At 41.8% G+C, this 24,364-nt stretch overlaps 1 protein-coding gene across 5 annotated transcripts in view; it reads right to left on the bottom strand.

The window, feature by feature from the left end:
• MAP3K4 (mitogen-activated protein kinase kinase kinase 4) overlaps positions 1 to 24,364 on the bottom strand; it is a 207,036-nt gene that overhangs the window by 68,979 nt on the left and 113,693 nt on the right. For all 5 annotated transcript variants that reach the window (XM_082249105.1, XM_082249104.1, XM_082249108.1 and 2 more), the window contains 5 exons: positions 23,515 to 23,614; positions 21,412 to 21,495; positions 14,707 to 14,973; positions 10,072 to 10,221; positions 7,759 to 7,920 (listed from right to left, as the gene is read on the bottom strand). In XM_082249105.1, coding sequence (XP_082105231.1) covers positions 7,759 to 7,920; positions 10,072 to 10,221; positions 14,707 to 14,973; positions 21,412 to 21,495; positions 23,515 to 23,614 — 763 coding nt within the window. The remainder of the gene's footprint in view (positions 1 to 7,758; positions 7,921 to 10,071; positions 10,222 to 14,706; positions 14,974 to 21,411; positions 21,496 to 23,514; positions 23,615 to 24,364) is intronic.

Below are 24,364 nucleotides of genomic sequence, written 5' to 3'. Positions count from 1 at the left end.
TCTTAACTTTCGTTATTCTGCTGAAGAAATGACGGATATTTCCTTTCTTTCTGCAATATTTTTCACTTCATCTGAAATATTTTCTGTTAGCAACATTTACAAGTAGATTGCTGGATAATGGAAATCCTGGAACTCTTTGCAGTTAGCTAAAGAGCACAGGTTTTCTCAGTTTATGGAACGCAGTTGAAAAACGGCAAAACGCAAAAATGCACATCTTCTGTTGAGATCAAGAAAAAAAAAATAGGAGGAAAAAATGCATTGGAATGCATCAAGAATGCACTTGAACACATCAAAACTGCACAGGCAGAAACACATCCAGAATGCAGAATAGTGGTGTGAACAGGCCCTAAAGGGATACAGAGCCTGCAGTTTTCTTCATTAGAGCCCTGCAGGTGCAGCAGCTGATTAGCAGTTATGAAATCACTCCAAAAGAGATTCACTTGGCACATAGGCACAAACAGCTATTTCTTCTGCAGAATAACGAAAGTTAAGAATCAACAACAGTTACAGACTCAAGGTGACTGACCTTCAGTGTTTCCCTCCTGTCTATTTCTCTCAATGCACCATGAGAAATTACGTTTTAACATGAATTAAATATTGAGAGTTTACATAAAAGTACAGATAACTGTGCCTAGAGTTGGGCTTTAAAGTGAATATCTAGCCAAAAATTGGTTTTGGGCGGCTGTAGTAATTTAAGGCCTAATGCACTCTGGACATTTTTAACAATGCTGTAAGGAGCGTCTAGATTGAGTTTTTTTTTTTCCCTACCTTCAAACGCCCCTGAATGTTATCCGATGTGTCCATGCACACAAGTGTTTAGGGGAATTGAGAGGCATACAAAAAAAAAAGTATTTTTGTCTTACCAAAAATCCTTTACTCTGATGTTCATTGACAGACACCGCTTCATATCTTTACTGACCCTTGGGTTATGCTGCTCTTCATAGGAATAAGACTAGGTGGAAACAAATTTGACAACGCCCTTAGGGCAGTCCTAGGGGGTATACCTCCCACTTCCTGCTATAGGACCTCAGTTTGTAACAAGCAGTGTCAGAAGAATACATATCCTTACTCAGAGGGATGGGTGCTGTGTCCGTCAATGAACATCAGAGAAAAAGATTTTACAAGAAGAAAAAAAAATCTAGTTTTCCCTTTCGTTCATTGATGTCCCAAAGCAGTGTCAACATGAGGGGGGTCAGAAAAAAACACAGCAATGCACATAATTCCCAAAACATAGCCAACCAGGTAAACCGGGAGCTCAACCAGGAACAACTGGAACTCACCAACAAGAATACACCCTCAAGAGGCACGAACCTCTGCAACAGCAGCCTGCAAAACTTTGCGGCCGAACGCAGCATCTGCAGATGCGAGTACATCCACCTAGTAAAACTTGGTGAATGTGTGCAAAGGCCGCCTTGCACACCTGAACCACTGATGCCTGATGACTGAAGGCCCAGGAGGCACTAAGCGCCCTTGTAGAATGCAGCTTAGCAGGGAAAGGAGGAGCCTGACCATAATAGAATAGGCCTTCACCACCGTCTGCCTGATCCATCTGGAAATGGTTGCAGCAGATGCAGCCTGACCCTTACGAGATCCATCTGTAAAGGACAAACAAAGAATCTGATTTTCGAATCGACTCAGTCACCCCCAGGTACACCCTGATGGCCCGAACCACATCCAGGGAATGCAAAGCAAATTCTTTAGGGTGTGTTGGCTTAGGGCACAAGGAAGGTAACACAATGTCTTCATTCAAATGAAAACCCGAGGCGACCTTAGGAAGGAACAACTGACAGGGACGTAGCACCACTGGTAGCACCACTCTGTCCCTGTGAACCACCAGGTAAGGTGACCGACAGGACAACACAGCCAGTTCCGACACCCTGCGTGCAGAAGTAATAGCCACCAAAAAAGCTTCCTTCGGTGAAAGAATAAGCAGAGGAAGTTCACAAATATTTTCTAAGGGCGGTCTTTGAAGAACCGATACCTCCAAACAGAGGTCCCACGGAGGTACCAGCGACCTCACCGGAGGAGCCAAGTGGCGAACCTCCTGTAGTAAATTATGAATCCCCTGGAGGAAAGTGTGAACCAAAGAATTTGCAGCCAACGGCCGTTGGAAAAAAATTGCCAAGGCAGAAAACTGGCCCTTGATGATACCCAGAGTAAAACGTTTATCTACACCTTGTTGTAGAAACTCCAGCAGACGGGACACCAAAAAGGAACGGGGAGAACCCCACTAAACCAAGAAATGTATGCCCTCCGAACTCTATGATAAATCTTCCTAGAAGTAGATTTTCTAGCTTTTAACAGTGTAGGAATCGCCAAATCTGACAACTCTCTATCCTTCAGTACCTGGCTTTCAATAGCCAGGCCGTTAAAGCCAGCAACCGTAAAGCAGGAGAGAAGATCTGTCCTCGAGACAAAAGATCCTATCTGAGAGGGAGTCTCCAAGGAACATCGGCTACCAGCCTCACAAGGCCTGTGTACCAAGGGAGGCCAGTCTGGAGCCACCAGAATGACTGGAATCCCTTCTGCCTCGATTCTGCGCAGAAGCCTCGGAAGAAGCTGTAGTGGAGGAAAAGCGTGAATCAGACGATACTGGGGGGTGTGCGAAGGTTGAGACCATCAAGCCCAGCACTTGCATGCAAGTTCTGAGAGATGACCGACGGGTCGATAAAAGGAGCCGAAACACATCCTGCAACTTCTGAAGTTTCGTCTCTAGAAAAAACACTCAGGCTGAGGCTGAATCCAGAGACAAGCCTAGGTAATCCAGTCAGCTCTGATTCTGTCCAACAGATATCTGAAAATTCAGTTTCCAGAAAAATTCTTGCAGAGTTCGCAAAGTGAAGTCCAAATCGTCTTGTAAGATAGACAGAGACTGCTTGCAGAAGGAGATCATCCAGGTACCCCAGTATCGTGATTCCCTTCAGCCTGAGCAAGGCCGACATCAGGGCCAACACCTTTGTGAACACCTCAGGAGCTGAGGCAAGACCAAAGGATAACGCCACAAATTGAGAATGCTCCTCGCCCACGGCAAAGCAAAGAAAACGCTGTTACCCGACATATATTGGGATATGGAGGTAAACGTCCTTAAAATTGATAGAGGCCAGAAAATCCCCTTGATGAAGGGATGCCACTACCATACACAAAGCGGTTCAGGGCCTTGAGGTCCAAGATTGGCCGGACTTTGCCTTCCTTCCTTCCTGGGAACAGTAAACCAGTTTGAATAAAACTTCTGAAAATGCTCTGATTCGGTAACAGGTACAATTACTCCTTGCGAGAGTAGATCCTGTACCGCCCCGAAAAGGCCCTGCAGCCAATCCGGGGACAGGCGCAAGTTAGAAGGAAAGAACCTTGCCGGAGGCAAGGACCGAAGCGCGATCTTGCAACCAGTTCGAATCAACTTGTGGAAGAGGACTTGTCTGCAGGACCCGCTTTTGACTTACCAGACAAGGGTCTCTTGGAACTTCCCGCAAAATTACGTGCGGATTTTGATCCCTTGTCCTGCGACCCCGCAGGACGAAAGGGCCGTTTGTGGGCCCAAAAGAAAGGACCATGTTTACAACGAGGCACTTTGCTCTTGGTGACATACCTGTGGAAACAGAGTATTTACCTCCTGTAAGATCTTTTATGCTCTCTTCCACAGAAGCTCCGAACAGACGGTCTCCTACAAAAGGTAGATCAGTCAGCACCTTTTTTGAAGTCTGGTCCACAGACCAGTATTGCATTCAAATCATGCAGCGAAGGGTCACAGCTGTCACAGACACTCTGTAAGCTAAAGGGGTCGCATTCAGAGAGGCATCACAGATATATTGTAACCCCTGTACCAACTGATCCGCCTGCTCCGACAGCTCAGGAGGATGCTGACCCCCCTTCCAAATCCTGGTGCAGAAGCTTTGCCCATTCTGTTAAGGGTCTCGTAGACCAAGGTTATGGCAAACACCGGCCTCAAAATTGAACCTGCCACTGTAAAAAGGACTCTGCTCTGTTGTCCACCGGGTCTTTAAAGGATGGGGAGTCCTCCACCGGTAGCAGTGTTGCTTTATTCAATCTGGAAACCTGAGAACCCAGCACCGGAGGAACTGTCAGTTTTTTCAAAAGGAACTCAATAAAGATACCTGCGTTTCGGGGGAACCCCACGGACTTGCGACAATATTGTCAAAATGGGCAGGAAAGAGAACACCTTAGTCACCTTGGATGGTTTGCGTGAACCAAATTGCATTGGAGCAGGAGACAAAACATTTGCTATGTCCTCAATTCTTAAGTTTCCCACACTGATACATGCAGTGTCTCCACGAGCGCCATTTCATGCGCGGTTGTAGTGGAAGAGGACTCATCTTCACTTTCAGAGCACTCAGGGTGCGCAGGCGCAGACCCAGCTGGTTGACTCGCATCCGCAGCGGCCAAATCAACCTCAGAATCTGAGGAGGCAGAGGATACAGGTGAAGGCGGGGTCGCTTTTTGCTAGACCTCTTTTGACGAGCCATATCAACTTTGGACACCAGTGACTGTAGAACCGCCGTCATGACCGCCAGGGTGGACTGAGACCCAGAGGGTCCCGCAGCTTCTGAGAGTGGGTCAGGTGGTGACATGTTCCAGGGACTCCATAGTTAACTTAGGGACCACCAGCAAATTCTGAACAAAATAGTTGTAAAATACCACCCACCACTGCAGCAGTGGCGCCACAGGTCCCAGCGCACCAAGTGCTGCTATAGCAGAGAAAGGGAGATTTCACACCCCCAGGGACTCCTCCCCATGACTCAGGAGGGACAGAGAGCGCCAAACTGCATGCTGTGTGGCGATCAGAATAGGAAAAAGAAGTACAGGCACCGTCACTAGAGTCCCACCGGCCAACACCGCTCCACAGATCTACATGAAAATGGCCATCGCATTGAATTTAGAAATACTAGAAAAACATGATCGCCGGACTACACAAACATGGCCGCTAAGCTTAATAGCAGTCACCCACAAGAAAATGGCAGTGCCACGTGGCGGCCATGCGACTCCCAACGGCCCCTCGGGTACACATAGCCAGCCAGGGGGGCCCTAACAGGGATCCCCCCAGGACATTTTTCCTCAGAAAAAAAGTCAATGTGAGCCACCGGCAGCGCACTCCCACCCCCTCACCACATAACACCCCACAATGCAGGATAGCCTGGCCACCCGGGGGTATTGGAGATGGCAGACCCCACTAGTGAAGGGGAGGGGGCACAATCAGGAAAGAAGGGCACATAGGGGGTCTACAACCCATGGGAGGGGCCCACGCCCTCCCCAATAATTCCTCAGAGGAGAGGGGGGCACTACTCAATGCACCTTGGAACCGAGTGGGCACTACTCTGGGCAGTCCACCGCACCATCTAGGAATGGGGGTGCTGCGGGCCAGAGGTACGCTGCGACTCAGGTCGGGACCAGGGCTATGCGTCCTCGCGGGACGTTTACCTCGTTGGCTAGTCCCCGTCCACTGGGGCTACGTCGCTGGTCAGACTGGGAAGACCGCAAGGATCTAGAATATCATGTGCGTCGCGCAGTCCTGCTGTTTATTGTAATTTTCTCAGGAACAGAAAAAATAAAAGAAAAAAATTCAGTTTAAAAAAGGAAAAAAATGCCAGGACCAGAGATCCCAGCAAGGAACCAGGTTCCTACTCCTGACTAGGCAGAAAAAAACTGAAGTCCTATAGCAGCAAGTGGGAGAAAACCCCCTGGGACTGCCCTATAGGCGTAGCCAAATCCTTTTCCGCCTAGTCCTACTCCAATGGAGAGCAGCATAACCCAAGGGTCAAAGAAGATATGGAGCTGTGTCCGTCAATGAATGAAAGAGAAAACCCCCTTTGCCAGTGCATCCAGGAGCAGTAGTGTTTTGGCAGAAAAATGCTTGAGGCATGTAAACCTGTCTAAACACGCAGTAATACTAGGCATGTCAAGCACTTAAATTCATAATATTCATTAATAATTAATATTAATTTCAATATTATTCTGTTCAATGAAAGGAATGAACGCCCAAGCACTTGACATGCCCAAATGAGTCTAGATGAGTTTACAAGCATCAAGTGTTTTTACTGCGGCTAGGAAGAAAGGCGTCTAGTAGAGATGGGCAAAAGCCTTGTGTGCATGAGGCCTTACTGTGTCCATGAATTGACAATACCTCATCTTTTATTCTGCCCGAAAAAATGTATGGTTAAACAGTGTTTGTGTGCACTAAAATTCATTTTAGTGTATTTGTTCCTGAAAAGAAATAAGTTGAATTGTTAAACTGCAAAAAAAATTGGGTAACATAAAAACTGCAACTAGCATCTTTTTTATTTAATATCCAAGCCCTCTGCATTCAGAAAATATATAATGTTTTTAGAGTTTTAAGTAATGTTGTAGTAATGTTGTAGCCAAAAATGTGGATTTTAATGTATGTGTGTGAAAGGTGAAAACATATGCTCCAGAGCAGAAATGGTTAACATTTTATTTAAAAAGAAATCTGCATTTTATTTTAAAAATTCCAGTCAAGAAATATTTGATATTTAAGTGAATTTATGGCAACCCATAAATAATGTTTTATTTCTTTTGGACCGCAAATGCTTTTTCTTAACACACATCCAATGCAAATTTATGCAAAGTGTAACCTCGTTCTGATTGTAGATGCATGTGCTTTGACCCCAATAGTTGCAAAAGTTATTGGAATACCCCACAATGAAATTTTGCCTGGCGTTTTGGGGGGGGGGGGGGGGTACGACGACTTCTTTTAGCATCAAATGATCAACTCTTGTGCTAAATATCCTGGGTTGGTCAGACCTGGACAAATTAGTCTTTTGAAATCTATGTCACTTGCAGATTAGTTTCCTGTTAGTGGAATGACTGATTTCATCTTACTTGGCAATCTACTTAAATATCTTGCTGGCCTCATGGGCATTTTCCTTTTTAAGGGCCTTAGTGAGTTCTCTTGAAAGTAGCATGATGACACCACGCACATCAATAGTGATTAGAATACCAGACCCTAGATATATCTCAAGTTTAAATAAGACATGTTCCACCTACATACTCCTTAAAGAGGATCTTCACCCTCGAAAGAAAAAATTAAAGAAGTCAGCAGCTACAAAAACTGATGCTGCTGACTTCTAAAAAAAAAAGGAAACTTACCTATTCAAGGATCCAGCGCCATCCTCAACCAGGCGGGTTCTGCGCCAGTTTTCAGATCCTCAGCGCAGGCATTTTTAGTGTGGGAACCCAGCAGTGATTCATTGTGCATGCTTGAGCTATGCTATGCTTTGTGAATGGTCCTACAGCCACTTTAACACGTCAAAGGCGAGAGGAAGCCGAACTTTGCCTAGCCGATCCGTGCTTAAGTGGGAACAGATACCTATCCAAACTAGGCAGCAGCTCCCCCAAAGGACATAATGCGGAGCTTACCCTTTTGGGCGAAGGTCTGCTTTAAGGTAGTTCTAATCATTAACACCTAATCTAGTATGCCTAATTCTACTTACACAGATCTGATGTGGTGGTAAAAGTAGGTGTGTACACCCTTTTTTTTCCCTATAACAAATGTCCATTTACATCATGGCAATGAATACGCCATGTCATTTGTAAAGCACCATCCTCTGCAGGAACTATCTGAGTCAAGATCTAATGCTTGCCTGTTCAAACATGCTAAAAAGGTCAACAAATGTAAATAAAATAGTCACTTGTATTCCCAATCATAGACATTCAGAAAGTTCAAATACTGAATGTTGTATCAAAAGCACAATACACCAAATAATGATCACTGATATCAAACTTTACCTCAAAACCAAAGTTGTAGCCTTGAATCATTGCTTCTCGGTAGTACTGCTGTAATGTGGAGGATTCAGATTCATCCACCTCAGCTTCAAACTCGGAGGTGTACATTTGATCCACTCGATCTATGGCACTGCTAATCTTGTTGCAGAGTTGCAATGCATCACTCTAATATGAAATCAATTTGAGCATTATTTTTTTTGCAAGCCTACTTTGTAACCAAAGAGCATTGCCATTTATGAATTTTGAATATACAACATAAAAAAACATTTCACTAAAATTTTACATTTCAAAAACAAAAACTGCAGATTCAGCAAAGGAACTTAAGAGTTGTTCGACACAATGCAAAATAATGTAACAAAATATAAAAATACAAAATGGCACTGTAGTAAACATATTTAAAGACCAAGTTCACCTTAGGGGAAAAATAATAAATGCACATATTTTTGCAGAAAAAAAAATGTGCATTATTTATTGTTTTATTATTTTTTTCCCCAAGGAGACTGTAAAGCACTGCTCTTGCAATCAGTGGGTCGCAGGTACAATGTCCGGCTCCTGCATATAAGGCACTCATCAGCCCCACATAGCTGCACCGATTTTGAAATGTATAGCGGGTGCAGGGAGAGGAACTCCCCCTTTTGTCACAAGGAGAGGAGGCATGGAGTAATTTACAGCCTAAATACAAGTATAATGTGCAACACGCCCCACTTGTCCTTTAAAGTTCTGGTATTTACAATTTACAGTTCTCTAAAATGTCTCCTATTTTTTAAAGGCATCAGTAACTTTAGGCAATAAAGTTACTGATTAGCAACAACAAAGTTCCAACGCTATCACTGCAGCAAATAAACTGCAGACGGTCCCAAACCAACATTCGGTGCCGCTACCAAAGGATTGCTGTTGCCAGCCCAAAAATTGCCAAAGGAGAAAGAGGCAGCGCTATCCAGATGTTGGTGTTATAAGAGTACTGTGAAAGCAGCCCATGGATATGACATCTATTGAGAAAAAATAATGGTATAAAGTATATAAAAACACAATCAATAAAAGGGTAATCAAACCGGTGTAGTTCCAGGCTGTTCATGCAGGTGGTGGTGGTGGATGATGACCTGCGGGACCACTGGGTGGGGAGATCTGATCCCTGGGGTGAGCTGGAATGGTCCCAATCACTGTGGGGGAGGGGTCAAATCTGGATTGGGACCGGGATTCTGGATTGGGACCATTCCAGCTCACCCCAGGGATCGGATTTCCGCACCCAGTGGTCCCGCAGGTCATCATCCACCACCACCTGCATGAACAGCCTGAAACTACACCAGTTTGTTGATTGTATTGATTGTATTTTATATACTTTATACCATTATTTTTTCTCAATAAAAATTTCATATCCATGGGCTGCTTTCACAGTACTCTTATAACACCAACGTCTGGATAGCGCTGCCTCTTTCTCCTTTGGCAATTCAAGTTAATGATGCCTTCCAGATATTCCAGTAAGCCACATGTATGCCAGCTATGGTAAATTCTACACTTTCATTAATCTCCAAGCATAATGGCACAACCTCCCCCAACAACATAAACATCATATGGTAAATTTGGAATCCCTAGTATTTGTTGGAAAAAAAAAAAAAATCATAAAAGAGTTTTAAAAGTCCATGTACACCAATTCTGATGGGTATATATAGGGATGAGCAAGCTCACCAGGAAGCGATCACCTATATTTAGCCGATCGTCTGAGGTCATGGCATTCCCTTCCCTGTAACAGAGCGTATACAATGGGTATGTATACATGTGGCTGTGGGGCAGAGAATGCTTCGGTCGGTTATTATTGGCCCAGTACAGTGCCAGCTTTCTGGCAGGCTCACTCAGGTGAGTTTGGACTAAGATCTGAACCAGTCATAAGACTCAAAAAAAAGTGCCTAAAGCTGCATATTGCACATGCATTCAGGCACGTTTAGATGTGTTCAGGAGCAGCAAGAGCTTGAGCAATAATAAATTCCATTGGCCTAAGTATTAATTTATTCTGGCCATTGAATGAATGAATGATCAAGCGCTTAATGTGTCTAGCATTTAAGTGTGCCTAGATGAATTTACACATGTCAATTTTTTTATTTTTTTATTTTAAACACTGAACACTTTCGTGATTTTTTTTTAATCAGCCTCTAAATGTAACTCTAATAGGCAAGGACACAGACTAACAGAGGTGCTTTTACAGGCTGAAGGAACAAAAAAGTCAAATGCCTGTAAGAGAGGTGTTTTATGAGCCCATATGTATTTGTAGTAAACAGAGTATTGTCCCATTACACAAAATGTTATGTCATTTTTTTTTACCTTGAGTTGATGCAAAGCTTCTGCAATCACAGGGTGACTTGAGGTCTGTTCAAGCCTTAGAGATAAGATATCCTCAACAGACTGCTGGAAGGCCTTTCTATGGTTTGTTAAGATGGAAGACTGCATCACCACAAGCAACAGATTGTCAACCTTGTGGGTAAGAGAAGGAAGATAAAATTATTTACATAAAATCTGTATATAAAATTAAAGTTTTGGCAGGATGTATAACTTGATGACAAGGTTATGCCACAAATTTTCAGCCAATTGTGCTAAAATTCTACTGATCTTTCAGGTTAGAAAGGAAGCACGGTAAAAAATGATGGCGGTAATCTACAAGTGGGGTATTTTTACTGCAATTTGTGTCCCAATTAAAGATTCTTGTCTTGGTGACTTTCATTATGGGGACAGAATATTAGGGGAAATCTTTCCCAGTATCTACAACTAAATAAAAACTTGACAGAGGATCCAATACTTTCCCATTCTATGCAAAGCAAACAAATAGTCTGTGGTTCTCTCTTACAAGTCTGGTGATTACGGGTAGCATATTGAGAAGTTTTGAATTGCGAGTCACTGAATGAGTTTTAAAAGTGGCTATTCACCACTTGTGTGTTTTTTTTAAAGGAACATTGTTATACAAGTGCACTATCATACAATGTTGGTACTTTCCATAAAATGTATTTCTGGGAGTCTTTGAGAGACATCATTCAGAAATAGGTTATTCTGCTCCATACTGGCAAACAGGAAATTTGTAACACAGCCCCTGTATAACTCCTCCTCTGCCCAGCACATCTTAAATTTTGTAAAACAAAAATAAAAATAAAAAATTTACAAAAAAAAAAAAAACAAAACAAAAAAGCAGCATCAGGACAAGCAAAATCACAGATGAGTGGAATTTGTGTCCCTTTAATAGACTCCAAAAAATAGATTTTAGGCCTGGATCACACCTATGCAGTTTGCATCCAAAACACGTGTGCAGAAAGCACTGCAGAAACTGATCAAAAGCACTTTTTGATGCGTTTTGGTTTTTTATGCTTTTTTGGCCAGTTTGTTGTTGGGCAGATGAAAAAATGCAAAATGTGAAAAGCGTCAAAAACGCACTACATGCTTTTCTGCAGTGTCTCCATTGAAGTCTATTGAACCAAAAACGCACCGTTTTGCTTTAAAAAAAAAGTCCTTGCTCCTTTCTACAAATGAGGCGACTGAAAAAAAAAAGCATAGATGTGAATGTATCCTATAGGAAACCATGTCACTCCGGACTACCTGAAGTACCAACACCCAAAATCTCAACCAGATGAGGTGAAGTACCCTGCAAGACAGGGAAAGCTTCCAAAAGGAAGGGTACATAGGATCAATTGATGCTCAAGACCAGAAGACATCACCACTAAAAGTGAATGATTCCACTTGAAGGAACACAGATCCTGAAGCAAGAAGCTGTGAAGCGGTGGGAACATACAGTCATATCCATAAATATTGGGACATCAACACAATTCTAATCGTTTTGGCTCTATACACCACCACAATGGATTTGAAATGAAACAAACAAGATGTGCTTTAACTGCAGACTTTCAGCTTTAATTTGAGGGTATTTACATCCAAATCAGGTGAACGGTGTAGGAATTACAACAGTTTGTAAATGTGCTTCCCACTTTTTAAGGGACCAAACGTATTGGGCCAATTGGCTGCTCAGCTGTTCCATGGGCAGGTGTGTGTTATTGCCTCATTATCCCATTTACACGAAGCAGATAAAAGGTCCAGAGTTAATTTCAAGTGTGCTATTTGCATTTGGAATTGGTTGCTGTCAACTCTCAATATGAGATCCAAAGAGCTGTCACAATCAGTAAAGTAAGCAACCATTAGGTTTAAAAAAACAAAACAAACCCATCAGAGAGATAGCAAAAACATTAGGCGAGGCCAAATCAACTGTTTGGAACATCCTTAAAAAGAAAGAACTCACCGGTGAGCTCAGCAACACCAAAAGACCCGGAAGACCACGGAAAACAACTGTGGTGGATGACCGAAGAATTCTTTCCCTGGTGAAGAAAACACCCTTCACAACAGTTGGCCAGATCAAGAACACTCTCCAGGAGGTAGGTGTATGTGTGTCAAAGTCAACAATAAAGAGAAGACATCACCAGAGTGAATACAGAGGGTTCAACACAAGATGTAAACCATTGGTAAGCCTCAAAACAGGAAGGCCAGATTAGAGTTTGCCAAACAACATCTAAAAAAGCCTTCACAGTTCTGGAACATCCTATGGACAGATGAGACCAAGATTAACTTGTACCAGAGTGATGGGAAGAGGAGTAAGGAGAAGGAAAGGAACTGCTCATGATCCAAAGCATACCACCTCATCAGTGAAGCATGGTGGTGGTAGTGCCATGGCATTGGCATGTATGGCTGCCAATGGAACTGGTTCTCTTGTATTTATTGATGATGTGACTGCTGACAAAAGCAGCAGGATGAATTCTGAAATGTTTCGGCCAATATCTGCTCATATTCAGCCAAATGCTTCAGAACTCATTGGACGGCGCTTCACAGTGCAGATGGACAATGACCCGAAGCATTCTGCGAAAGCAACCAAAGAGTTTAAGGGAAAGAAGTGGAATGTTATGCAATGGCCAAGTCAATAACCTGACCTGAATCCGATCGAGCATGCATTTCACTTGCTGAAGACAAAACTGAAGGGAAAATGCCCCAAGAACACGCAGGAACTGAAGACAGTTGCAGTAGAGGCCTGGCAGAGCATCACCAGGGATGAAACCCAGCGTCTGGTGATGTCTATGCATTCCAGACTTCAAGCTGTAATTGACTGCAAAGGATTTGCAACCAAGTATTAAAAAGTGAAAGTTTGATTTAGGATTGTTAATCTGTCCCATTACTTTTAGTCCCTTAAAAAGTGGGAGGCGCATATACAAACTGTTGTAATTCTTACACCTTTCACCTGATTTGGATGTAAATACCCTCAAATTAAAGCTGACAGTCTGCAGTTAAAGCACATCTTGTTTGTTTCATTTCAAATCCATTGTGGTGGTGTATAGAGCCAAAAAGACTAGAATTGTGTCGATGTCTTAATATTTATGGACCCGACTGTACCTTCCTGATAAGAAGAAACACACCAACAACTGGATGTGATCAACAGGAAGAACAATAGAGCAAGTTCCTAAAAGAACAGATCCCCAGAGAGGAATCTGGGGAGGAAAAAAAAAAAAACCCAACAGATCCACGGGTGTTGACGAGCCAGTCTACCTGTAAAGACCCAAGCCTTAACCTGGCCATATACGGCGCAAATTTCTTTCCAATTTCAACTCGTCTATGGTTGGCCTTAAACTCCCAACCCTTAGGGATTTAGCTTGAATGAAAAATAAAGGGGGTAGGGTGTTTGAGAGGGTAGGCAGGGGTGAAGGTTTACTACAACCCCAGACTGGTACTGAAGAACATCAGAAGAACAGGAGGATGAGCAAAAGAATCCTCATCTTAAACACCCAAAGGTTTCTCTTGGTCTGACCTTGCCCCAGATGTGGTACAAGATGAATGATGTTTCTCATTGTGATAGGCATGCCTTTCTTGCTGCTTTTGTAAGTGCAATGTCAAAGGCCTGGAAGAGCAACCAACCCTTTGCAAACATCAGAAGACTGCAGTGCCTCAGGAGAAAGACTGTTGGGATTCTGAATATGAGTCAGAGATGGTGACAGGGCATGCAGGCCCATTTGATTTATGGGATCAGGAGGGTCAGGTACAGACTCTGCAAGGGATGGCAACCATGCTTAGGACCTCTGTGGGTAGGAAGACTCGGTTGACAATGATCCTATAAAATACCAAGTTCAGGGACTACAGGTAACCGGTCCATTTGGGGATACAAAGTAAATTCCCTTAAGAGAGAATGGGATAAGGTCATAGGACTGTTCCATTTTGCTTAAGCGTAATGGTAATGCAACTATGCCCAACATCATGCAAGGCCTCAGATGCTCAAAAACGCAGGTAGAAGTCAGAAGTAACCAGCCAACTACAAGGGGGCAGAGGAAATGGACCAGACATCTATTCAACAGAGCTGAAGAAAAAGGTGCCTGACCTCCTAGGACACGAGAAAGGCTGGCTTACATTTTTTCCCTGTTTGTCAGTGCCCTAAACTTCCCAAATACTAGTGGAACATGTATCATGGTCCAAAAAGTAAATGTATCCTTTAATGAGTGCACAAGGTGCATTGTAAAAGAGTTCCAAATTCAGGGAAATGGAACAAGCATTGTATGGTAAAAAAAAGAAATCATAGAGCAAAGAATGGCCAAAAGTAACCCATGCCAGGAGAACATTAGGAGTTTGTGGGCCTAGCTGCAGTTATATCCAGCAACTACTGTATTGGGAACAGCTCAGTTAACAAGGTAAATTGATTACAAAAATTTACAAAGATGAACTACTCTGTTTTGATAAGGTTGAGTGCATTCAGAGCAGTTGAGAACAGGTGTGCAGCTTGGTCCACAGGGGACTATAAACTAACACAAAATCCATTTTGGCATAAAAGCAGTTAAAATTTTAATTAAAATAACATATACCAAACTGCAAAGTTTAGTCTGGTCATAAAAGTATACATTTCTCCTGGTCAAGTAGGAATTAAGAAAATGATTTCATGCAGAAACATACCTGCATACTCCTCAAAGTATCTGCAGTTTCCACTGGTGGCACTATTTTTATGGTCTGTCCTTCCCAAGAACTCCAAATATCTTCCTCATCCTGGCCCCTCTCAGAGTGTTTGGTCATCAGGAGGAAAGCATCGTATGCCACGTCGTCGCAGTCTTTAGAGCAGTCTATACCAGCAGCAGCATTCAGCAATTGCAAAATAACCGCTTTTCCTTTAGATAGGTTATCTAGTACAAATACATGCAGATTCTCAAGAGTAGGAATTATGACCTAAAGCAAAAGGACATAAATAACGTTACGGATATGTTTTGGCATTTAAAAAAACTTCAGGACCGCAGCAGTATTGCAGCCTAATTAACCTTAGCAGAGGTGAGCTTTCGCATAAGTTTGCATACAACATTGCTATACAAACAGGGGATATAAATGTATATTAGAACCAAACATAAAAATGTAACACTGTGCACTGTACTCGGTAACTAGCTGTTACTGCAATCTCCTCCTCACACAGGATCAGTGTGTGAGGAGGAGAACACAGTAACAGCTAGTTACCATGGTCTCTGTTGACATTCTGTAACCGGCTGTGATTGGACATAGCTTGTCACATGGTAAAGAGCCAATTTCAGGAAAGGACTGTGTCAGAGTGACACTCTCCATCCCCGATCGCCACTCTGCGCACCCTTGGGGGCGTGCACGAGTGGCGTGTATGAGGAAAGTGCATGTGGCCGGCTGTGATTGGACACAGCCGGTCACATGGTAAAGAGACATTTTTTTTTTAATGGCTCTTTACACCGTTCGGGGATGGGCTGTGTCCCGACGGACACGCCGAATCCCCGATCACTGCACTGCACGCCCCCAGGAGGGCGGGAGAGCAGCGGGAAAGAGGGGACGTAATATGACACCCGCCCGGATCGACGGAGTGTTCCTGCCGGCGTCATTTTACAATGCGCTGGTAGTGAACAGGTTAAGAATCAGTTTAAGTAGTTCCTGCTCATGCCACAACAAACCAACAAAAATTAGCAGCAAACTTTTTCCCCCCGAATCCCCCTCTGTCCCAACAGACCATTTTTAGTTGGCAAGAGAAACGCTATACTAGGAAAATCTCAGTGTGTAAAAAGGTAATGCAAAGTTTCCACATGATCACTTCCAACTGTTGTACTCATTACCAAAACTTATTTACTTAAAGTGATCTAAGTATGCTTGCCCTCATAGCAAGCCAGCTTGCACTGAGGGCACTCATGCAGGTAATCTCCCGAGCCTGGCTGTGTGTGTCCACTGATACACTTCGTAGCTTGGCCTTGCCCTCTGCTCCCTCCTTACAGGATTTTACAAGAGCAGAGCAGAGAGGGGCTACTGGCAGGGATATTGCTGAATTGCATCAGGTGTTCGGGGGTAAGGAGGAAGTTTTAAAAGTGATTGTAAACCCATTGTTTTTTTTTTTTAAACAAACATGACATACTTACCTGCGCTGGGCAGTAGATTTGCACAGAGCAACCCCAAACCTACTCTTATCGGGTCCACGCCAGCACTCCTGGCTCCTCCCCTCTGCCATGTGCCCATCATATCAAGCCACTTGCTAAGGGAGCACTGGTGGGGGTTTGCTCCTGAACCCTGGTCTATGTCCACTAACACACAGTGTGGCATGGCCCCACTCTGCTCCTTCCTCACTGGCTGTGATTGACAGCAGCAGGAGCGAATGGAGAAAGCTGCTGCTCTTGTGCACAGCACTGGATCGAGATTGGGCTCAGGTAAGTATAAGAGGAGGCTAGGGAGCTGCACTCAGAAGGCCTTCAGCCCTTTAGACCCACTTTAAGTACTAATGTTTGGCTCATTTAAGAGTTTACAGAGTACAATATATGAGTGTGTGTATACAGTACATATACAGGCAGTCCCCAGGTTACAAGCAAGATAAGAACCTACCTACAGAAGTTAAATTTGTATGTTAGTTGAAACAGGTACATTTAAGTGCAACTCCAGGCAAAAAAAAATAATTTTAAGTTTTTTTGGATAGTATATGGAAGGGTTAACACCCTTGTAATGTTTGTTTTTCTGTCCGTGCCCCTGTTCAGAAAATTTCACCCTTACATTCTGTCCCTGTGACAATTGGACTTAGAAAATTTTGATTTGTGGATACAAGGATTGGTGATAAAGCTACAGTGGAGAAACCTTTCTTCCATGAGAACTCTTACAGGACTGAATTTCCCTTCCTAGGGGTAGATTTCCTCTCACTTTCTGTTGTCTCCCTCTGTTTGTTAAGTATGAGTGGTATGCAAGTCGGAGGTTTTAACACGGGGACTGCATATCTATTTATTTATTTTTTCCCTGTAGTTTATTTATTTTGGATTTAACAAGTAGACCTATAGACCCTACCTAACAGGACATGATTTGAGCTGCCTGGCTTTGTCATTTAGAAAGCTTTTGGGCAGGGTCAGAATCTCATTTTATTGCCTTTGTGAATAATGCGAGTTAAGTGGCTCTATGCTTAAAAATATTTTCATGTCTACTCATAAATAATAAGTATGCTCCCTCCGGAAGTCTATCTTTTATGAATAAAAAAAGAAACCTTCCAATGCAGATGTTACTGTACACTGCCCAGCAAGTTTGTGATCAGTTTTCTATACATACAAGTATTGAAACATCCTCTTCAAGGTGATACATGCACCCTGCAGCCCCACAGGCTGTAAAATATTTAGGGGGTTTATGGGAATCTGCTACAGCCCATGCCATGGGGCTACGAGGCACAGTATTTCCCCTTGTTGAAGAGATTTCTAATCACTTACTGATGTGTCCTAAGGGTAGAAGTGAAGGGCTATTAAGGACACAGACCGGGGGGGAAAAAAAAAAAAAAAAAAAAAAAAAAAAAAAGATTGCAGTTCAAACCATTCGCTAAAAAGAAAATACTGTATTTTCTGGCGTATAAGACTACTTTTGAACCTCAAAAAAATCCCCCAAAAATGGGAGGTTGTCTTATACGCCGAGTATAATATCTCCAAGGTAACCTAAGTATAAGTATTACCGGTAGATGAAAATTAGTGGGGTCGTCTTATACGCCGGAAAATACGGTAACCAAGTCAGATAAATATTCCAGCAAACTGTTTTAGCTATAATAATAATAATAAAAAATAAAAATTAACAGAATAACACAATTAAGAGTGTAAAGGTGAAATTTATAAGTCTACATTCATTTAATATGTACTTACATTTGTCTATTACAGTAAACTATATCTTGGTTATGCAATGCAAAAATTAAACCACACGCACACATTTCGCCATGTTTTATCCATGTAAGATCTATGAGCACAGAAAAAATACCTGTTGATCTATCAGAAATGCACTTCACTCTTAGGAAAGAAGTATAGCCAAAGTTTTTTTGACCACACTTCTCCTATGGATCAAAGGAGTGCAATTTGTTCTGCACTCCTGTAACCTGTTTTCAGCCGACAGCGGGATCAAGCCAGTTGTTGGCTGAATGTCACTGAGACAGTCCAGGCTCTGGATTAATCCCGACTTTACAGTAATAATCATCCCCCTGCCGGGAGAACATAATAGGTCTGCTAGAGGAATTTCCCCATCAACACTGACTATGTTGATGGGGGAAGCGAGCGATTTTCTTTCCTTCAACCTGTGGTTGCAGGAGAGAAAAATGCATCATCTATGGCCTACCTTACCCAAGAACACAAGTATGTGGAGGACACAGGACAGCTCAAAATTTTCAACAGGGCACTTATCAAACAGATATAACAAAATGCTTCTAATTGTTTATTAAACAGACCAAAAGGGAGCAAACAGGAGAAGTTCATTGTTAGGCTTTACATACACTTTAACCCAACAAAAAGGTACTAAAGGACTCCTTCAAGAGTCTCCAAAATATTTCCCCAAACAGATGTTGGAGCCTCAATGATGACAGATGGACTCTCCTACATATTTTCTGAGAATGCCCCTACCGGCCTTGTTCTGGATGCAATTATGCAATTCTCTGATATCACCAGCTCAAAATCATCTTTATCTCTGGGAAGCCAAAAGCACCACTATCGCACCTTACATATTTGTAAGGGGTAGATACAGGAAGTCACTGGTGATACACGGACACAGTTTTTGTTTTATCTAGCTGTATTTACTCAGTGAAACTTATAACATACAAGTGAAAGATATAAGACCAACCTGCCAGAAAAAAACAAAAATTCAAAAAACAGAATCACCCTTATATTAGTACTGTATTTTGTTGAACCACCTTTTGCTTTAATTACAGCCTTTAGGCCAGTGGTCTGTTTAAAATTTGCCCACTCTTCTTTGCAGAACTGCTCAAGTTTAGTTAAATTAGATGGTGACCATTTGTGGAATGCAGTCTTCAAGTCATTCCACAGATTTTCAATGGGGTTTTAGTCTCATTTGCCTAGAAACACTTTGTTTCATGTGGCCTCGGAATCTTCACGGTGTGTTTAAGGTGGTCAGATGAGACTAAAATTGAATTATTTGGCCTCAAAACCAAACAATGTCTGTTGGAAATACAATACAGCTCCCCATCCAAAAAACACTATTACCACAGTAAAGCATGGAGGTGGTAATATACTGTTATTGGGGTGTATGTCTGCAGCAGGCACTTGATCACTTTTCAGGATAGAAGAAGAATGGAAAAATGGATGGGACAAAATGCCATCAAATTCTTGAGGAAAATCTGCTGCCCTCTGCCAGAAAGTTATCAATGGGAAGAAGGTTTACCCTCCAACATGACAATGAATCAAAGCACACAACAAAAATGACAACACAGTGGTTAAAGGAGAAAAAGTTGAATGTCTTTGCATGGCCTAGTCAGAGCCCATACTCAAACCCCATTGAAAGTCTGTGGATGTGCAAAGTTAGTAGATACATCTCCCAACAGACTAAAGGCTGTAATTAAAGCAAAATGTAATCCAACAAAATATTGACATAGGGGGGTGATCCTTTTTCCAACTCAGTGATTCTGTTTTTAATTTTTTATTTATTTATTTTTGAAATGTCGGTGTTCTATCTTTCACTTGGATGTTCTAAGTTGTACTGAGTAAACACAGCTGGATAAAACAAAAGCGTGTGTCTTAATTTCAGGCTTCAAAGCAACAAAACATGTTTATTTTAAAGGGGGTGATTCTTTCCTACACCCACTGTATACACCACGCAGCAAAGGTTTACACTTTGAGAATGTGGAAATAAACCTCCCCCCCAACATCTATAGGATGGGGGATTAAGGGAAAGTGTCATTATTACATTTGAGAATCTCACAGTCTATGTAAAAAGGCAAAATCAGAAAAGGTTTCAAAATACAAAGCTTGTGGGAATTGACAGGTAAAAAGGAGGGGCAGTGCAGCAGTCGCATCTCCCGTCAGAGCTTTACGCCCCTTTCACACCTGTGCGTCTTGTCCTGCGACTTGGGACTGCAAAGTCCCATGACAAGTCGTACTCCATGATTTCCAATAAGTTCCGTTCATATCTTTGTGACTTCAAGTCGCAATTACTCCAAAAGTAGTCCCTGCACTACTTTGGTCCAACTTTGTTGCATTTTGAGGTCCATAGAAATAGGCATTGCTTCAAGTCCAGTCAAAATTGTGGTAAAAAAATTTCAGTAAAATTACGCGACGTTTAGGTCGCACAAGTGTGAAAGGGGCCTTAGAAGTACAGCGATAGTGTTAAATATAAATCAATTCAAGCCAGCACATAGTGCTGAAATTCGTTAAGTACTTCTTTTAAACATGGTGCTATAAAGATACAATTTGACAAAGACCACAGATTACCTAGCACAGACTTTGGATGCCTCCTTATAATGGCCCCATGGATATAGACTGTAAAAAAAGCTTCAGGACCTCCCTTCCCCCTTGATTTTTCCACTAGGATGCCCCCTCCCAAAATACCTATGGACCTACCTTTCTCTTCTATAAGACCACATTTGTAACCTACCACCTTGCTGCACTTCTATACACAAACTGTTAAGTCTCATGTATAGTTTATGTTTAACCCAATACAACGTTCCCTTAATGTTTCTGTACGTTTATTCAACTTGGTTTTGTACATGCACTCATTATCTATGTGGTTAACCTAGGAGATTGTAGAAAAGCCAATAGCTGATGTAAAACACTCCAGAATTACTCTGCACATTAAATATAGTATATAACAAACATTGCATGTTTAAAAAAATGTGACTCATTTAGCAGGTGTACACTAAGTGTTCATGACAGATTGTCAGAATATTTTTACGATGAATGGCATATGCACCTGCTTGCAAAAAAACTCAAAGAGATTTAGGTGCTGTAGATGACTTCTAAATGGATTCTAAATGCTGAAAAAAACGTGTTAATTGCAGCAGAATGTTCTATCTTTTGCATTGCATTTCACCCGATCACATAGATTCGTGGCCTCTGCAGCTAATCGAATATTCAGCTTGATGCGCAATGCAAAGCAACATGCTTCAAGAAGCCTAAAATCCTCATTCACACACCAAACTGTACATACAGCATGGGTCATTATTGCTTAGTATTTCAGCAGACATAATCATTTTTGTATGTGCCTAATGAAATGTGTCTTACAGCCTGTGCTCATCTAAAAATCAAACTGCTAAGAACTCTAAGGTATTTTTGTCGGGCATTTGGTTGCCTACATTTTCTATATAATACATGCTACTGCTAGAAATAAGAACCAAATCTAAATAAAACAAACATAAGTGACAAAGTGAAACTGTATTACCTTTGCATACTTTTTTGCATTTAGGTATGTTAACAGGTCTCGTACAGGTGCAGAAAAAGTAAACTCTGCAGAAATCTCCAAGTCCTGAAAAGGAATAGCATTTAGAAAGGATGAATCAATACAAAACCAGCAAACTATAAAATTGTAGAATATTAGGCAAAACAACCAATTTAGATGGATTAATGTCTAAATAATCAAATTCTGAAACCTACGCTAAATACAGTTAATGCAGAACTGCAAGAAAGGAGTTAAAAATCTGGTTAGTGTATGACTTTTAATTTGGAGCACTCTTCAAACCTTTTAGAGTACTGCTGTATTGGGGATGATTTTAACCACTTGCCGAACACACTATAGCCGAATGATGGCTACAGCGCGGTCTTCCAGTTCTATTGACCTTTGGACACAGCTGATCACAGATCAGGGTTTTAGGATTATTATAAAGCCTACTTATTTTGTATTTGTAATGGCCACTTTTGTTCTCTTATGTGGAAGATATATTTTTCTTATTGTTGGATGCCTCTGATATGGTGCAATATTTCTCTTTTGTACTGCTAGAAAATTTAAAACTTTAGGTTCCATGCACAGTGGTTTAAAAATCGCTGCTACAACAGGATTTTTCTGCTCTGCCTGTAGAAGAAGCTCAATGTTATCCTATGTGTCCATGCATGATTACAGGTATATTTTGAGCTCAACGTTTTGAGGCAGGAGAAAGACCCTTCTGGTTTGCGTTTCTGATTGGAGTTTACTGCCAAAAAAAAAAAAAAAAAAACTCTCCTATACTGGTTTAAACTCTGTACAAAAAATGCTCTATATGAGTGTTTTTTCTACCAGGAGAACTGTCTTTTTTTTTTTAAGCCCAGTGTGCATGGAGCAGAAATAAACAGATTGAAATATAAAGGAGTAGAAAGTGATCACTTAGCAAAGCAAATATTCACTTTGAAAAGTGAATCACAATAACTAAGGCAAATCTGTGTTTACTTTGAATACCCAATCATGTGCAAGGAAAATAAACAGGATAGGGCATGATTAGAAAATTTAGGTGGACACCATTTTTTTTTTTTTTTTTACTAACCTTAGTGAATATTACCTTTTCTAGTTAGAAAAAATGTTTCTATTCCTTTAAAGAACCTTACCCTTTGTACACGCATATAAAATGGATCCTAGTTACTTAATGTAGGCAACCAACTTACTTACGTTAAGTTAACCTTTAAAAAAAATAAACACATGCACATTTTTTTTTTTTTTGCAGGTAAAAAAAAAAAAATGTGCATTTATAATATTTTTTGAAGGAGCCTGGGAATCATTGCACCCACAATCAGCAGATCGGGGGTACCATGCAGGACTCCTGCAGACTGAGTGTAAGATGTCTGCCCATACATTGAACACATCACATCACACTGACAGGAAGACTCAATGAACTACCAGAGCGCTTAACAGTGCCGTGGTAGCTTATTGAAAACTACAAGCCGACATCCGCAAAGAAGGTCGGTACTTGTAGTTAGCCGATTCAAAAAAATTAGTGAATTAATGATGTGGTTGTGTGGGTGAAAACCTTCACAGCCGCACTTTTTTCAAAAAGTGACAGATTTTACAGGGAACTTCTCCACATACAGAGAGAGTGGAACCGGTTACCTGTTCCACCTTAAAAACGTGTAGAACACGTATTGTACCATGTTCCCAAAGGTGAACTTATCCTTTAAAAGGGTGGCAATATACAAACCAATTCCGCCCCCAATTCAAATGCACAAATGAAACCCTCAGTCTATTTAAGACCACCCTTGTTGCGATAAATTCTTCTGATGTTGAAAGTGCTCATTGTTGATATATTCCTAAACTCAAAGCAAGAAAGCCACTTTTTTCTTCTGCTCAACTAGAGGAACGAAGGCAGGTATTAGCCCATAGGATCCCCAATTCTGTAATTACTTAACAATATAAAAATAGGGCTCATGATGTAATTAAGATCTAGATATGGTGTTTATCTTATAGGTTGTCTAGAAATTGAAATGATACTGGCACCATTTGTAGTTCCCGTTGAGCACAATTCGGTATAAGTAGTAACAGCACAAAAAAAAAAAAAAACCACAACATTTGAAATTCAAATACCTTTCTTAACATCTTCGCAAAACCAAGTGCTTTCGATGCTCTTTCTCTAGCTTCATGGAAAAGTTCCTTCAATGCTCTGCTGGTTTCTATAACTGATCTCCTGTGGAAGTAACGCCAAAAAATTAGAGCTCTTGCATTAAAACTCATCTCCTGTACTTCCTTTAGGCCCCTTTCACATGGGGCAGACTGTTCTAATCAGCAGGGGATGTGCTTACAGACAGATGGCAAATCAGAGTTCGCTCAACAGAAACTGGGCATTCACGGACCTGTCATCTGCCTGCTATGCTCTATGGGCTGCTGGGTGTAAATGGACAATGATGGCTACCCTCTGATCCACCTATCCGAAGGGGAGGAATCCCTTTCCTTTTTTGTTTGGCTGGATCAGACCTAAAAGGTAGGTGGGTGTAAACAGATACAAATCAAATTATACCTGCCTGTGCATAGGGGTGAATGGACCATTGGATCAGGTCCACCTGAAAAATTGACAGATGGACCTGATCAGATCTCCTGTGTGAAAAAGGGGCCTGCGTCTTTCATAGTTGTACAGACTCCTCCCCTGTACTGAACAGGCCCAGTTTAATTTCACTGCATATTGTGAGGTTTTCTAAGTGTAGTTGCAGCAATCAGATAGTGTCCTCCTCAGCACCATTTAGTCCTTTCCTCCATAAGCCTTACAGTAACTTATACACCCCTTTCAGTCATTGAGTCACATACTCCGCATCACATGTTGGTGTTACCTAGGGCAGTCTTCATGCAACTGCAGTCAACCAAGGAAAGCCCACTTATCCAGACTGAGATTCATTTATGAAGGCATTTTGATATTTGCAAAACTCATTCAAAGAGCCAGCTT

This window comes from Pelophylax lessonae, assembly GCF_965119305.1.
Source record: "Pelophylax lessonae genome assembly, chromosome: 3".
NCBI classification, from domain to species: Eukaryota; Metazoa; Chordata; class Amphibia; order Anura; family Ranidae; genus Pelophylax; species Pelophylax lessonae.
This window is presented reverse-complemented; position numbering and strand designations above follow the sequence as displayed.